The sequence below is a fragment of the Psilocybe cubensis genome, chromosome 10 (assembly GCF_017499595.1).
Source record: "Psilocybe cubensis strain MGC-MH-2018 chromosome 10, whole genome shotgun sequence".
Classification (NCBI taxonomy): Eukaryota; Fungi; Basidiomycota; class Agaricomycetes; order Agaricales; family Agrocybaceae; genus Psilocybe; species Psilocybe cubensis.
In genome coordinates this window covers 1,190,817-1,207,121 of record NC_063008.1, presented here as the reverse complement: position 1 = coordinate 1,207,121, position 16,305 = coordinate 1,190,817, and the positions used below count along the sequence as shown (strand labels likewise).

At 47.0% G+C, this 16,305-nt stretch overlaps 4 protein-coding genes across 4 annotated transcripts; 2 read left to right on the top strand and 2 right to left on the bottom strand.

The window, feature by feature from the left end:
• Window positions 1–6,724: 6,724 nt before the first annotated feature.
• JR316_0010663 (uncharacterized protein) lies at window positions 6,725–9,726 on the bottom strand (the record flags this gene model as incomplete). The annotated part of the gene is made up of 6 exons (XM_047896328.1): window positions 6,725–7,160; window positions 7,258–7,394; window positions 7,477–7,982; window positions 8,036–8,218; window positions 9,007–9,382; window positions 9,451–9,726. 6 exons carry the CDS (start codon window positions 9,724–9,726, stop codon window positions 6,725–6,727), a joined length of 1,914 nt encoding a protein of 637 aa, XP_047744373.1.
• A 735-nt stretch (window positions 9,727–10,461) lies between these two features.
• On the top strand, window positions 10,462–11,767 carry JR316_0010662 (uncharacterized protein; the record flags this gene model as incomplete). Its single annotated transcript, XM_047896327.1, has 3 exons — window positions 10,462–10,549; window positions 10,640–11,052; window positions 11,144–11,767. 3 exons carry the CDS (start codon window positions 10,462–10,464, stop codon window positions 11,765–11,767), a joined length of 1,125 nt encoding a protein of 374 aa, XP_047744372.1.
• An 896-nt stretch (window positions 11,768–12,663) lies between these two features.
• On the bottom strand, window positions 12,664–13,989 carry JR316_0010661 (uncharacterized protein; the record flags this gene model as incomplete). Its single annotated transcript, XM_047896326.1, has 3 exons — window positions 12,664–13,181; window positions 13,298–13,469; window positions 13,966–13,989. 3 exons carry the CDS (start codon window positions 13,987–13,989, stop codon window positions 12,664–12,666), a joined length of 714 nt encoding a protein of 237 aa, XP_047744371.1.
• Window positions 13,990–14,952: 963 nt separating this feature from the next.
• On the top strand, window positions 14,953–16,085 carry JR316_0010660 (uncharacterized protein; the record flags this gene model as incomplete). Its single annotated transcript, XM_047896325.1, has 4 exons — window positions 14,953–15,413; window positions 15,462–15,596; window positions 15,656–15,860; window positions 15,933–16,085. 4 exons carry the CDS (start codon window positions 14,953–14,955, stop codon window positions 16,083–16,085), a joined length of 954 nt encoding a protein of 317 aa, XP_047744370.1.
• Between the last annotated feature and the right edge of the window lie 220 nt (window positions 16,086–16,305).

The window sequence follows — 16,305 nt, the reverse complement described above, 5'->3', positions numbered from 1 at the left end:
AGAACTCGCTGAAAGCTTGGGATAGGCTATGGGGGATGGGGGAGATGATGCGGGATTCACGATGAAGGACAAGGTTAATATAAGCCAAAACGACGTCACCCCATCGATGACGCCCCGCGCACCAATTGGGTCGTTGCGCCGGGACGTCGGCACTCGGGGGCGCCCGGCATCTCAAAATCTCAACAGTCCAAGGCTCGGCCCACCCGTCTGCTCAGATTATCAGATTCAGCACGGCAACACGAATATCATGCGCATTCGGGCTCACTCATGCATGCATGTATGATTCATCTCTTGGGGTATTCAGGAGTAGGTAGGAGACTAGAGTACGAGCAGCACCACTGCGCACGTACGCACAACCCATCCAATCCAATCCAATCCATCCTAAAAACACCCCATCCCGACCTTTCCCGCAACTAACCCATCCCATCTCCTTCACGATCAATGACACCGAATCACCGATCGATGCACCGATCACATTCCGCTGTAAATTTCACCGAAGCTTCACCCCAAGCCAGCTCCGAGCCTCCGGCAAATCAGTAAACAGTGAACAGTGCATGTAAAGTAAACTCGGAGATGTAATGTAAAAGTTTATGAACCAACGGTTTCGCGCACGTTGTTGGCTGCTTTGTTTTTGGACCGTGGTACGTATATAATTAGTGCGTTTCTTGACTCTTTTCTTTTCTTTTCCTTTTACTGTAACTTTGCGTGTTTTTTCTTCTTTTGCTTTCTCATTTCCGTTTCCTTTTTCCTTTATTTTTCCCTTTGCTTTTTAACGTGTGCGCGGGTGTGCAGCCCATCCCCATCCCCTCTCATCTCATGCTATATCCTGCCAATTCGAATGAACAGCCAGTTTCTGATGCCACAAAGCGATATTACGACCTCTGTGATCCGGTTATGGAGGACAAATTATAATCAACAGGAGGAATTGGTACAATAGTGAGTTATGCATCCCAATTCCAAATCTATACATGCACCTTGTCAGACCTTGTCGTTTTTTTTATACCGTGTGCGGCGGTACGGGCCTACACCCACCCCGGCCCGTCTGCACATCCAAGTACGTTGCATCGCACCGCGGGATCGATGCTGCGCTGGCGCCTGGCCCGTGCGCACAAGCATTAGACCCGTCTCTCGAATCGTTTCGGAAGCCAGCAAAACCCGTTCGCACTACACATTGAACAATTTATCCCTGTGTAATCAATCGACAGACAAACATTCAATGTAACGTTCAGGTGCATAGACAGTGTGGTGGAGCGTTAGTTTGGTCTGGATCGCATTACAGTAAACGCACACCGATGTACGATGAGGGGCGTGCATGTGGTTTGCGAGCGCAATATGATCCCATCTTCCACATCATTAAGTAACATACATTTTTAGTGCGTTTCTTGACTCTTGTTTTCTCTTTCTCTTTTTCTTTTACTTTTAATTTTCTGTTTTGTTTTCTTTTGCTTTTTGCTTTAATTTTCCCTTTTCCTTTTACTGTGTGCCCATGTGTTCTGCCCATCCCCATCTCCTCCGGCATCTCATGCTCTTTTCCCAATTCAAATGATCAGCCAGTTTCAGATACCACAAAGCGGTATCACGTCAACGGCCTCTCTGACATCCTGGTTCTGTATGGAGGGCAAGTTATAATCAACAGGGGAGATTGGGACAATAGTGAGTTCTGCATTCCAAATCTATACATGCACCTTGTCGTCTTTTTTACCGTATGCGCGGCACGGGCATTCATACAGCCTTGCGTCCCCGCCTACATATGCAAGTACGTTGCAACCGCAGAGCTCCGATTCCGCTGGGGGAGAATCTCACGGGAGAAACTGATGGGAGAATGCTCACGTATCACTAATTTGGGTCGGGATCGCATTACAGTAAACGCACACCGACGTACGATGAGGGGTATGCGGTTTGCGAGCGCAATAATCCCGACTTCCACATGCTTATGTTCTGGCTATGCATATACAGGCATTCACAGCGCCGCTCCATTTGATGTCCCCTCACTCATGCAACCCCGACGATTTAGATTGATCAACCAACATATATAGGAACTACCTGGGTCTGCTAAGTCATAACACATAGGGGGATCTCTGTACTCTGTAGCGCCATGCATATGCATAGATCACATCCCACTTGTGGTGTGTCTGACTCTCTTATGTTGGATCAGTAGCATACACATATTAGTAGTAGTTTTTGGGATGTTCAGTAGTTATTTTGTGGATGGTCGTTTCGTCTCCAGGGCGCTGGAAACCGACGGAGCTCCGCGGGATGAAACTCGGTACACCTTAATGATCTCTACTCTCAAATTATCTAGCAGTGCTACTGAGCACTATTGGAATATAGAGATGTAGAGATGGTATAAGATGCAGCATGTCCGGATTTTTGCGCTTCGGGAACCCCGAAAACGAATCTCTGATCATTGACGGCGGAATTGAGAGGACTGACGCCCAAAATTATGCGTACTGAGAAGGCCATGCCGCCAGATGATGCACATTGAGATCACATTTCCTAATTCGGAACATTTTAGCGAGTAACGTACGATCGCATGATATCAAAGTCTGTCTCTAGAAGTAGTAGAAGGGAGGCGCGATTTGCATGGGAAAAAAACCTCTAGCTACCATGTCGGAATTTTCAAAATTGCCTTGTAAACCTAAAAATACGTCACGCTCACATGACAAGACAGGGGCTTGAATTTTTAAAGTTCATCTGGAGTGCTTATTGTAGCAATAAATTCCAAATTTATGACATATTAAAGTACATACGCTCCAGTAAATCTCATATCCACAGTCGGTTTATAAGGCTTTATAAGGATCAAAATGACTAAAAGGTTCCGTGTGACACATTTGTGACACCAATTTCTTGAACTTCGATTTTTTCACTGCTACCCATTATAATGTCCTTATAAATACTATGAACAGTAATATTAAGCGCATACCTCTCCTAATCTCACTTTTTTGTGAGGTAAAACGCCCTGGAGAGCGAGATATTAACTTTTGTGTCGCCCTTATAAGGTAAAATTATTATAAGGCTATTTTGAGAATTCCGACACAGCAACCTTGCTTACTAATGCATGCAAGAAAATGATGAAGGAAGAGCATTCCTTGGGCATCACTGCGGGCGCCGACCGCTGTAAGTTAAACATACAGCAGTAAACTTACATGTCTTATGTAAGTTTAGGTGTATGTTCAACTTACAGCACATGTGTCGGGAAAACAAACATTCAACAAAGACATATTGTGTTTAGTGGCTGTATGCCGACCAAACACAATTACTGTAAGTAGCCTGTAAATAGAATAAACACCTAAATTACACAAATTGTGTTTGTCCGGTGTTAGTAAAACATACACATTTTCTGTAAGTAATACAAACAGCACTTACTGTAAGTAAAAATTACACACAAAGAAAACAATTTGTGTATGTTATACTTACACAAGTTTTTCAATTCATTTAATGGTGTAAGTCTGACATACACAAATTGTTTTCTTTGTGTGTAATTTTTACTTACAGTAAGTGCTGTTTGTATTACTTACAGAAAATGTGTATGTTTTACTAACACCGGACAAACACAATTTGTGTAATTTAGGTGTTTATTCTATTTACAGGCTACTTACAGTAATTGTGTTTGGTCGGCATATAGCCACTAAACACAATATGTCTTTGTTGAATGTTTGTTTTCCCGACACATGTGCTGTAAGTTGAACATACACCTAAACTTACATAAGACATGTAAGTTTACTGCTGTATGTTCAGCTTACAGCGGTCGGCGCCCGCAGTGCATATTCATCAAATCATTTTTAATTTCGTTGAAGTATTTATAACTGGGATTCGCCCAAGCCTACTCTCCGATCACTGCGCAATATCAGTATCTAATCCATACCGCTCACTCTATCTACAATAGCATTGCTCGGAAGAGACGGACTATCAGTGTACCATACGCATACTCTCACGCTGTTGTCAAGACCAATCTTTTATGGCTCATTGTGGTTCTAGGAATTCTGGGACGACATATCACGGGGTGGTCTACGTTAAACTACTGCTACCGCTGCGGGAAGTGCACAAAATATGTGGCCAGATGTTCGAGATGATCGAAGCGGCTGCAGAGAATGAGCAGGACGCAGATGGGCGCTGGGGGTGTTACAAGTATGGGCGGCTGTATAGTTCTTGTACGCAGAGCGGATATTGGTTCTTGTTCCGTGTGTCTGCTCTGTGAGTTTACGCTGACTTGATTTTTCTCTGCTTTCTTTCTTCATTCAAAACAGTCTAGCATGTGTTGCCTATTCTAATTTACGTGGAGGAGACTTTATACAATCTCCTAATGCTGTGTGAACGATCAAACAAGAGATATCCATGGATAAAATCATTGATTGAGTATTCACTTTGTCTGCCTCTTGTGGGGAAAAATCGCTGACATTACCCAAGAGCTAATGAAGGTGAAAGACACTGGCAATAAATAATAAGTGGGAATGTGCTAGTGTACATGGCCTGTGACTAAAATATGTTTTCTCTGCCTCATTCTTGGAAGATATGTATTAATGCCAATACGGCTACCGAGATTTCTATCTATCATGGTATATAGTTAGGGTGATTTGGGGAGCCTTCGACCATTCTGTTACTATTTTTCTGACGCCTGATTCGGATTGCAGAAGATACAAGTGCAACGACATGAAAAATGACCAATATGCATAGCAGAACAGCACAGACATTGGTTTTTGTCTGGTTGGGACTGTAAAGTTGATTCGGATCGGTAAAGAAGATGATGAAAAATGCTAGAATCCAGAAAATGGAGGACCTATGGAGTTATTAGACATACTTCCAAAGAGATTTAGATGAATATGGACGGTACCAAGCGAACATGCACAACGGTAATGTCAGTATCATCATGGTATCGGTGGCTTCCACGCTACTGTGAGGTTCGAAAGCCTACGAAAAAAAAGACCCAACCAATAGTGAATAGACAATCATCGATATTGGAATTTAGTGGACATACTTCGGGTGATTCCTTGATTGAATTGAAATCGACTACAGGCGTCTCTAATAACAGGTAGGCGGCAGTCACGATTACACCAATTGTTGAAGAAACAATGGCGGAAATCACTACTGTCCGCGTGTATATATTGGTACTGACACCAGACATCTGAAACATTCCAAAGGATGTTCTAATGGATACACACGGCAATCCAGCATACTGTAGCATAGCAAGGTAAAAGTCACTTACGTGAGGACACCAGCACACCCAGGAAGACACATTCTCTTCCATAATAAAACCATCCGATTCTCCAAGCCTGTCCCGCTCCCTACATTAACATTCTGGAAAGATATCAATTAATACAATATCAATAAATATGAAATACATGATACTCACAGCTCTATCAGTAGGTGATCTGGAAGAGCTCGATGGTGGCCCTCCGTATCTTTGAATGAAATAGTAATATGCGATATGATGCATCCCAAAGCAGTGTACTTTGTATACAATGCTGCTCAATTTTGCTCCCATTTGGCAGAAGAACAGGGATACACAACTTTTAGCCTTGCCAAGCTTTCTGTTGAGGTTCTTTCACGTTTGACGAGATATCCACACGCCGTGCAGAAAAGTTGAAATTCGGTGTTTTTGCTGAAAACCTGTTGTAGCGGCAGCAGGAAAGTTGAATATATGTGAAAGTTGGTGTTAGGAGTTATGTAACAATGGGAAGGTTGCAACGAGGGGGAGGGTGGAGAGCAAGAGGTCTTGTAGGATCCCATTATAGCACTGGCAATAGATATGGACATATATGGGGTAAAAATAAAATGATTACGGAAACTGTGGCTGTGTGGGTGATTAGAGTTTGAAGAGTATAAGAGTACTACATAGTGAAGAATAATGGGCACGTAGAAATCGGCTGCCACGAGTAGACTACGGCACGGTACGGTCCTGAATACGGGTCTACGGCTGTCATAGATGGCATACGGGGAATTAAGAAGAACAAAACCCACTACCTTTCAGTTGTGGGAATTTCTAGAACGATTAATTTGCTATGCCAGTACCTGGCATGCTCTACTAGTAATATAGGTGGTCAAGTAGTTCGGATTGGACACTGATGAGTTATAATTTTTGCTGTTGACCAACAGTAAGCGACCATCAATCCGAAAGTATGTCCAATCTGGATAACTGATCGCTCATAGCAATGGAATCTTACCGCATCACAATTGTCGGTAGGCCTTCCTGTTAAGTTCGTACGAGGTGATGATCAAAACACTTGTGGATCACGTGTGCTTAAGCATTTTGGGTCTTCACCAGTAATAACGAAAGTGCAGGCAGACACTTCTCTCTCTGGAAGCAACTAAACTATGCTTGATTAACCATAAGGAAACCAGGGATAGTGTTCCACAGTGAGCAATAATGAAAAAATAAGAAACCATTAGAGACAACAACATTAGAACCTAAATAAAATGACAATCGATCATCAATGAGCATACTCTGCAACCCAATGCGCACACTCGGCAGGCACCGTCATACCCTAAAGGCCTTTCCTATCAGTCATGGGCTTACGGCGCTCAGATGTTCTATTATCTTCTACCCTTGTGTTGAACAAAAATTTTGTTCGATCGGATGCTCGGCTTTAGCCCATCAAGTCAATCTTCTATGTTCTCATGATACGTCACGTTAGACTATGCCTAGTATACCATGATTCCTTCTCGTCGTATCGGATATGAACTAATGTTCACTAATGTTCATGGGAATGAGATTCGGCGGACATTATTAGACGGGTTGTACTTGGATTTCGTGCTTGCCTCCTATCAATCTCAAGGTAACCCCCCGACTATCCTGCAGGCTCAGATTTTCCAGCCGTGACCCATCCACCGCAATCCATCCATTAATACCTTTCGGAAGCATAACCACCCCATTCGTCCCTTCCGGTGTCTCAACACTCATCATCAAACTTTCCACCTCTCCTTGCTCCCCAAACACAGCCGACCACTTGACACCGAACCACCCTAGCCCCGTCTGAAAACCACCCTCCGCCGCTCGCAGCCCACCTCCAAAATGGGGTGCAAGCGCCCAAGTCCTGCCTTGCAGTTCCGTGAGCGTTAGTCCAAGGACATAGAACGTCAGCGCGGGAGTGGGACCCGAGCTCCATCCGTGACTGTGTGATGTGTACGCTGGATCGTCGTTGTATCCGTGGTTGTATCGATATCTACCGTATTCGCACCGACGATTACGGTCAATGAGTGATCGAGTTGTATATTTAAGTGATCAAAAAAGGCGCTCATTAAATCAAAAGAAACACATACGCGAGTGATCCATTAGCTGTGAATCCCTCTAGCAAAGTGCTCTGCACTGACAGATCAGTGGTCAACATGTATCCCCAGGTACGGCGGATGAGCTCCATCGCCCGCGCGTCGTTCCCTGCCTCAAAATGTGCTTGTATCTAATAAATCAAGATAAACACCATCAATATCACCTCAATCGCAAAGATAGACACAAACTTTACACCAAAGATAAAAACGCACCTCAAAACCACTTATAAACGGACTAATCGTATCCGGCAACTCAGGCGCAACAGGCCCAATCCCATTCCAATTCCTCACCAGCCCATCACTAACCATCCTCTTCTGCTCCTCCCTCTCCGTCAAATTAAACAAGATCGCAAACGAATTCGCGTCCTGCGGACACAGCGTCGTCGTCTGATTATCACGATACATCCCTTTACTAGGAAGCCAGAACGCGTTGTTGAATGCCGATTTGAGTGCGGTTGCGTTTTGTAAGTAGGTGGAGGAGAGGGAGGGGAGGGACATGGTGGATGCGAGGGATGATGCGGTGGTGAGCACCTTGTACAGAATTGCGTTCCCTTCGGCGTTATACCCTCCCCCGCCCTGCCTCGCCCAATCTCTCAAACCCGTCACATCCATCAACCCCGTCCCATCCACTTTACCCTCCAAAAACGCTACCGCCTTCGTATAATTCGCCCACACACCCTGCAACCACTCAACATCCCCAGAAAACAAAACATAGTTATCTATACCATCACCTTCTCAGAGACAATGAATGAAAAAAGAAATCATCACTCACATGTCCCAATGAGCGTCCATGCATGGTACGTATCCGATCCCTGCTGGCTAAGCGGCGGACCAGATTCAGGGAGCGCACCCGTTTTAGGGTTGATAGCAGCAAACATCGTCGACAATGCATTCCGCGTCGGGATCAGATCGTTCGTCGAGACGAACTGCGTGGGCACAGCGATACCCATATCACCTACAAACACAAACACAAAGCAAAAGCAAAAGCAAGCCGTACGACCCTTGATGAGCACCTCGGTCCATAATGCACGGCGGACATCTGAAGGAAATCAGGGAAATAGTGGTGTAATAGTACCATGACGCATCCCCCGCCAAGTTCTATCACACCACTATTACGATTGATCGCCCAAAAAAACGAGATGTCCGCCGTGCAAGCAATGCAACAAACAGAATATGCTCACCAGGCCACACAGCACTTCATACACACAGGATTCGGATCGGGCGTAAACGATGGATCAGAATAGAAATAGATGAGCGGGAACCATATACGTGAAAAAAGGGAAAGAAGTAAAAATTAAAAATTAAAAATATTCACCGGTCGCGTTTCGCTCCGTCGACGATGATTGGCCCTGCAACGCCTAATGTCGCGTCATTCGCCCAGGCTGTGCGTGGGGTTAACGGTACCAACCACGCCAAAATCAACACCAACACCAACATCACGCGTGTCAGAAAATAGCAGTAGATGGCCGGAATGTCAGTGTCATGTGCAGATCATTATTTTTATCAGCAGGGGAGGGGAGGTGGGCAAATGGATAGGAAGTTGAGATAGAGATGGTGGGACTTACATCCTGCTGGGGAAAAGGGGACGTGCCGGCCGCTGTTCAGAGCTACGGTGTTAGTCTGCACCGTGTACGCACCAGCATACCAAACTTTTTTTATATACACCCATCAAAAGGACCACCACCATGGATATGAGCATATTTCCACGGACAATGATAACGAATACAACGAATATATGCGCACTTTTCGTTAACAAATCTTCGTCTTTCGACTGTGGATCCTTGGCGTAGAAATACCCCGCGTAGTCCCGCATATTCTCCAAGTGCGGGACGAACGAGATAGCACAGGATACATTCGACAGCGTGATATCATTTTCCGAGTTGGATACGACGGTGAGGTACCTGAACCCACCACGCAGAGAGGATGCAGGTTGCACCCAATACCCTGCGTGCGCGGGTACAGACACCTGCAGCACACCGTCGTACGTGGTGTTCGCAGAGGGAAAGGACGAGTCGTCCGATGCGGAGGGACGGATGAATGCGGGTGACTCGGTGAACGAGAGGGAGAACGAGGATGGAGATGGGTTGTCGTTCAAGTTGAGAGAAATCAGGCCCCCAACCTTACGTAACCAACCAACCAACCCAGGATTGGCTGAGTGATGAGTGGCAAAAGTGGTGGTTGACGCACTTCGATACCGAAATCTAGAGCAATCCACGAGCCGTTGGTTGATAGAGATGCTTTTCCTTTGTTTTTAACGAGTAGATTTGAGTTTTTGACAGTGCCGTGCGAGGAGTGGATTGCAGCTGGATACACCGTCTTGGACTCTGGGGCGAGGTTGAAGGCATCCCAGGGTCCACTTGGTGCGCTGGCATACGACAAATCGAGCCCTAGCAAGACAAACAGAAGAAAAAAGCCTAGTCTCATCACAACTTGTCCACGTAGAGGAGGCTCCTCGAGAGCCATACTTATACAAGAGTGAATAGCATGTCGGGCCGAGTGGATTGTCCCATGATCAGACCAGAACGCCAGCAGATAGGTCACAGTTCAGAAGGTCAAGAAGAAAGGACAAGAAACATCTATTATGTTAGAGTCTGATGTCACTGGGGAGAAGAACGACGAACAGCGGACCGCGCTGTGTTGTACGTCGTATCGTGCGTCGCCCAGCAAAAGCAGTGGATCGCGAATGATGGCAGCCGATTAGAAATTCCGAGAGCCCCCGAAGTAGTTTCCAGAACATCCTTGAACATCCACAAAGTCTCTAGGCAAGCAAAATTTGCATACATTCTCTGAGCATCGAATGTCTTTGACGTTGTCTTGATGGGTGGTGTTATTGAATGGAAGTGAGAACAAAAGTTGAAATCGGATCCGGGTTTGAGTCATGCGTGGCATTACACTTACCGCCGGGACCTTCTAGCCATAACACACCACAACAAGTCAGTGATTGACACTTTTATTGCTCTCTGGCATGAAAACATGGCACCGGATACTGAGAGCATAATTCACAAAAGACAATACTCGCTGTAATAAATGACAACCAGCACAACAAGCGCTGTGCGGCAGAGTGCAGAGACCGGAATCCGAGTGATGAGGTGTGGTTACATAAGCGATGGCAGATTGTTTGGAGAGCTGTTTTGGGTCGTTTAGGGTTTTGCACATTTACCAACAGCTCTGTCAAAGAGCGCCGTTGCCTGTTCTCCAATGGAGTCCCTCAACCTCAACACCCTTGCCAATTCCCTTCCCACCACCCAGCAGAATGCAGAGAAGGAGCTCCTCAACGATTTCAAAGGTACGTCTCCGTCCCCTTAGTTGCGCCCACACCATCGGGGGGATGATAACCTCCATTTCTCAATTTCTCCCATGCATCTCTTCATCACAGCCGCCGCTCTGAGCATCACCACGCTCTACCGGTCATCGAGGAAGAACTCGAAGCGGGCGTACAACGCCGGATACGCAGCTGCGTGCCAGGATCTCCTCAACTTTATCCAGCAGGGTGTCTCGGCGGACGTAGGCCACTCGCCCGCGAGCTCCTCGCATGCCGTCGTCGAGGGCGGTGGCATGACCATCGGGAGGGTGATGGACTGGACAGAGGCGAGGGTGGATGCGATCAAGGCGAGAGAGGAGGAAGAGGACGAGGACGAGGACAGGGAACGTGTCGCCGTGGCCGCGCCCGCGGTGCCTGCCACCCGCACTGCGCCACCACCCGTTCCTACCAAATCAGAAGGCAAGAAACCCGGCCACCCCTCCTCCTCATCCACAGCCTCAGCGTCATCCAGTCGTGTCAAAGAGAACGTGAGTGTATTTTTTTCGAATTTTTTTTTGTGTTTCTTTGTTGCTCCTGATTGCTGACTTTTTTTTTATTGTGTGTGCGTCGTTATTCTAGATGACATCTCTACCGACTCCGAACTCCCCCGCGTCGCACTCGAGCACACAACCACCTTCAGAGCCATCATCGCCGTCGCCACCGCCATCAGCAACGCTCCCGAGGAGCTCGACGCGCTCTTCCCGATCACGGGGTACACCCACAAAGGAATCATTCCGCCAATCAACGACGCTGCCCGTCCACTTCCCCTCCACCCACCCACATTCTCATTCGCACTCGCATTCTCACCTCTCACATCTGTCAGATCCTTCAACAACACCGTCGTCCGTGTCCACCATACAATACCCCGAGACACCCATCGTCAACGTTATCGGTGCAGGCACAAAGCGGCGACACGCCGTCATGCGCATGCTCGATGCCAACACGAATCCACCTACGACGACCATATCCATCGGCGGTCCCTCGTCCACTGTGTCCTCCCCTGGGGGGATGATGATGGGCGGAAACAATAATGCGTACACGGGTTCGACCGCGTCGAGCCTGAGCAGACGACGGACGCGGAGCTCGAGGAATTTGACGCAGCTGCAGCCGCATAATCCGAATATCAGCGTTATCCAGATGAACCCTGAAGCGATGGACGTGGAGGAAGACGGTCGGGATCGGAAGCGCGTAGCTAGACGATGATGTTTTTGTTTTCTTTTTTTTTCACTCATCTTCTATAATTTTTTTTTCTACCTTTTTCTCTTTCTTTCTTCTGCTATCTCGAAATGACACGTTATTCCCTCCCTCCCTCCCTTCCTACTCTCAACATTAGCACTCATTAACATCGTTTTCCCTTTCTCTGCGAAGCGTTTTTTTTCTTCTCTTCTTTCTTTCTTTCTTTCCTACCCACCACATCTTTTCTTAGCATACATCATACATCCAATGACACGCTCTCACCCAACGCCTTGCATATCCATCGTTATCGATCATTTCATCCTCATCCTCATTTTCGTTTCTTTTCTTTCCACCATCGTCATCATCTCATCATCGCTCATCCCTCATCGTTTTCATCGTTCCATGCATCCGTACACTTTTTCTTTTTCTAGTTTTACATAACCATCAAGAGGCTCGACTCAGACTCAAACACTTTAGTAGTAGTAGTTAGTAGTAGTAGTAGACTTACGACTTACCAGTAGTTAGACTCATCTTTCACTTCATTTTTTCATTTTTTCATTCTTCATTCTTCATCGGACCGACACTTTTCTTCTCAGGTTTCCCCATCCCACTTGCACTTTACTTCCACGACACCATCATGTCTTACGAATTTATTTAACTCGGAAGGTCATTTTCTTGGATTTCATAGGTTCTTTTTCTCACTTGTCTGCTGCATTGACATTGTACTTTACTTTTTTCCAAGTAGTTTACGTATTTTTACTTCTCTGCCGGGACTGTTAATCTGCGATAGACGTGCGGGTAGAAGTTAATCGACGCTTTTGAATGTCACTGGGTCTACTTTCTATGTTAAGCAAGAGAATCCTTCAACAACCGGAAATCTATAATCATTTGCCCTAATCCCTCACAAAAATCATGTTTTAACATCACACCAACCGCTTAACATCCTCCTTCTTCTCAACCTCATCAACCTTCTTCTCAACAGGCTTCACAACCTCCTCAACCTTGCCCTCCCCAACCTCCTTCACCTGCTCAACAACACCCCTCCCACCCCACCCAAGCGTCTCTCTCAACTTAAGCCCCGTAGCCTCCTGCACCCAATCCACCGCACCCCTCGCACCCTCCCTCACCCTCTCCCTCCCGCTCTCCGTCGCCTCCTTCACCCGCTCCCACGTCATCCCCGCATGCGCCTTCGCAATCTCGTGCTTCTCCGCTACAGCCGGGAAATACGCGTCCTCCAGCCCGCCGAGGTACGCGCGCAGGTTCGAGGTCGTTTTGGGGAGGAGGTAGTCTGCGGATGCGATGAGGAAGAGGGGGGGGAGGAGGAGGCGTGTAGGGAGGAGGCGGTTGCGGCCTAGGATTGACCCGGTGAGTGTGGCGACGCCGACGTAGAGCAGGTTGGGGGTCATAGATTCTTCAGGGGAGATGATGGACTTGACGCGGTCTGTGGGTATGTCGTGTAACGTGTAATGTGTAATGTGTAATTAGAGTGATGAAATGCATGGTTAGTCGTTATACGCCTTCAATTGGGGGGAGGGTGTGAAAGTGAAAAAAACGCACTTTCGACGGCGTGCTCGACGCCTATCCATTTAGACACCCATCCCTGGACGTGCGCGTGCGCATCGTCGTACGCGCGCATCGCGTGCCGGCGGACGACGCCGATCTCGCGCTCGAGCGCGGAGGGCGATTCGACTAGCACGATGTCGGGGGTGGGCGCGGGGTATATCGATAGCTGTGTGCATTATGCGTATATGCGTGCGTGCGTGTGTGAGGGTGGGTGGGTGAGTGTGTGTGAGGATGGGTGTGAGTGAGGGAGTGCGTGTGTTGTGTTGTGATTCCGTTTTCGTTTGCGTTTAAAGGGAGCGAGAATGAGAATGAGGATGGGTTGGTTCAGCGGAACGCTCGTAGAAAAGTGACAGTTAGAAATCTAGGGAGAAGGATACTGACCTTCTGAGGGTCGTGGATGCCGACAGCCGTTCCTGCGACCGTTGCAGAAAGAATGGCCCTTCTTGGCTACTCACCACCATTACCATTACCATTACCATTACCATTACCATTACCAACACCAACACCAACACCAGCACCGTCATCGTCATCGTCATCATCATCATCGTCGTCGTCGTCGTCGTGGTGGTGCAGAGCAGATAATTCGATTCAAAAAGACAGATACAAACACAACATTCAGCGTTGTATTTCATCACTCTCAGTCCAAAGGAGCGGTATCTTACCAGTCGAGAAGCAGACCGGAACATTGCTCTAAAATTCCGAATTCCGAATTCCAAAGGAGAAAGAGGAAAGAGGAAAAGGAGGGGAGGGGAAGGGGGGGACGAGTGTACTGAGGTAGGTACTTTGTGGCGATGGAAAAGGTGCGGGCTGCGTTCGGGAATGAACGGTCCCGTTGACGGCGTTGTTTGGTTTTGGGGTGTTTGGACAATAATTAAGTAAGTAAGTAAATGATGGGAGGTGAGGGGTGGTTGGTTGGGTTAGGGTTATGTTTTATCCCTTCCGCTTGCTCTCGTGTCTCCGTTTGATGATGGGACTCCGTTCTCTTGTTTTCCTGCATCTATTGCATAGCGTAACGCCAGAAATAGAAGCCCCTCGAATGAACGAGAGTTTTTCTGACTAGTTGCGTATAAGATGCTTCTAGGCACGTCTTATTTCATGCCCTTGACCAACCCTTGACAACATATCTGCCACATAGTCTCTACATTTTCATAGATCTGGGTTATCTTTATTTATCCTCTATCTCTGGTAGACCAGCTCCAATAGAAAGGTCACAAGGAGGTGTAGTGGCGCAGGTTCCTGACTGAACTCAAAGCAAACTCAAAGTATCCTGGGAAATTTTCCGCATCCAGAAGGCTAGATACCTTTTGCTAGTCCAAATCCGTATTAAAACCCAAACCATACCCCAATCAGCCATGATCTCTCTCACGAGAACAGTTATTGTCTTCCGATTACCCACACATGTTTGAATAGCCAACTGGTGACCACATCGATAAGACGGCGATCAAGTTGGACTCCATCTATGGGCGCTTAATCTTATGCATGACACATAAAAACACCATCGTCGCTCGACACTATCCTGCACAGGATTGTGTCTCGCCCTTCGGATACTTGCCACAGCAACTTCCACCTCGTACGCTGTGGCTTCATCCGAAGTACAAGACAAATCTCCAGTTTTAGTTCTTCCACAAACCACCTACTTTAACATAATAATGGCGTTACTGTGCTCCAACCCCGTCTCTTCTTTGCCCTTTCTGGGGAGTGACGTACCACCAGAGGTGCAATATATCCACACGCAAGACCTCGACATTGAAACCGCCATACTCATCGCCCAACTCGCCCAAGAGGACATCGAACAAGTACTAAGCACGCGCAAAGGCAAAGCCCGCGAAACCTCCCCCCTCTCCGACACTGAGCTCGCCTGTCAAATGCAGCTGGAGATCTTCCAGCAAGCGGTGGTATTCTCGGAGGACGCGGTCCTCGCGCGAAGTATAGATGCTGCTGTGGCCGCTGATGCGGCGTGCTTGGATGCGTTTAGCGTTGTTGAGCAGGCTGCGTGTGCGGATCGACGGGCGGCGGAGATGCTTGCTCGGGGAGAACGGCTTCCTGCGAGAACTGAAGCTCAATCTCGTGTTGCAGACCCGGATTTTAGGATGGAGCCTGTTATACCCGGGTATGTCCTTGCTTTACTTCATTTTTATGCTGTGCTAAGGTGTTACAGTGTTCCGGTAGACGATTCTTTAGCACCAGATACAAAACATGGAGCAGAGTGTTCAAATTCAAAAGCGGTGGATGTCAATCACACTGTAGATAAGGCTCTAAATCCTTTACCAAAACAAGAGGACGATTCTCCAAGGTTAATCTTTTCAAAATACGTTTCATTTTTCACATATTTAAATTCTTACCCTCCACTAGCCGTAAATGCAAATACAAACACAATATAGTCGACCTCAAACCAGCGTTTCCTTTCATCTGCGACGGGTGTGGAATCTCACTCATAAATTGCACAATCGATAAACAAGAGGAAACCCAGGTCTTGGAGAAAGACCGACTCTACTGCTACTTTTGCCACACTTTTCTCGGCTGCGCGGTGAAACTTTCGCCGCATAAAAGCTCAGAGGTATGTACAAATTGCAAAAAATGGACTTGTACCCTTTGCAAGGAACAGGGACATCTGTTGGTTTCTCCAAAGGTTGGCCTCCTTGTGGACCATATCAGGAGGAGGGTTGCCAGGGCTAGTGGCGCTTGGGGGGGCAAGAAGCGTGCTCGACGATCTCCGAGTATGAGTCTCACTGAACGTCGGGAAAGTAGGCTGTCTATGGTTACAGATATTGAAAGTAGTTAAATACAGACCTACGCTGAGGAATGCAGAAGTAACGATTGTCAATGAATCCAATAAATATCATGTTTCGACACTGTCTCTGCCAGTGGCAAGGTTGGATTAGAACCGCTTATCACGCCAATTGTCTAATTTTGACATGTTGGTTCTCTCATTATCTAAATCGGTCTTACTCCATGATTGAGCTATATTGACTTTCATTTTTGGGCTTAGGAAGTTGTGTGAA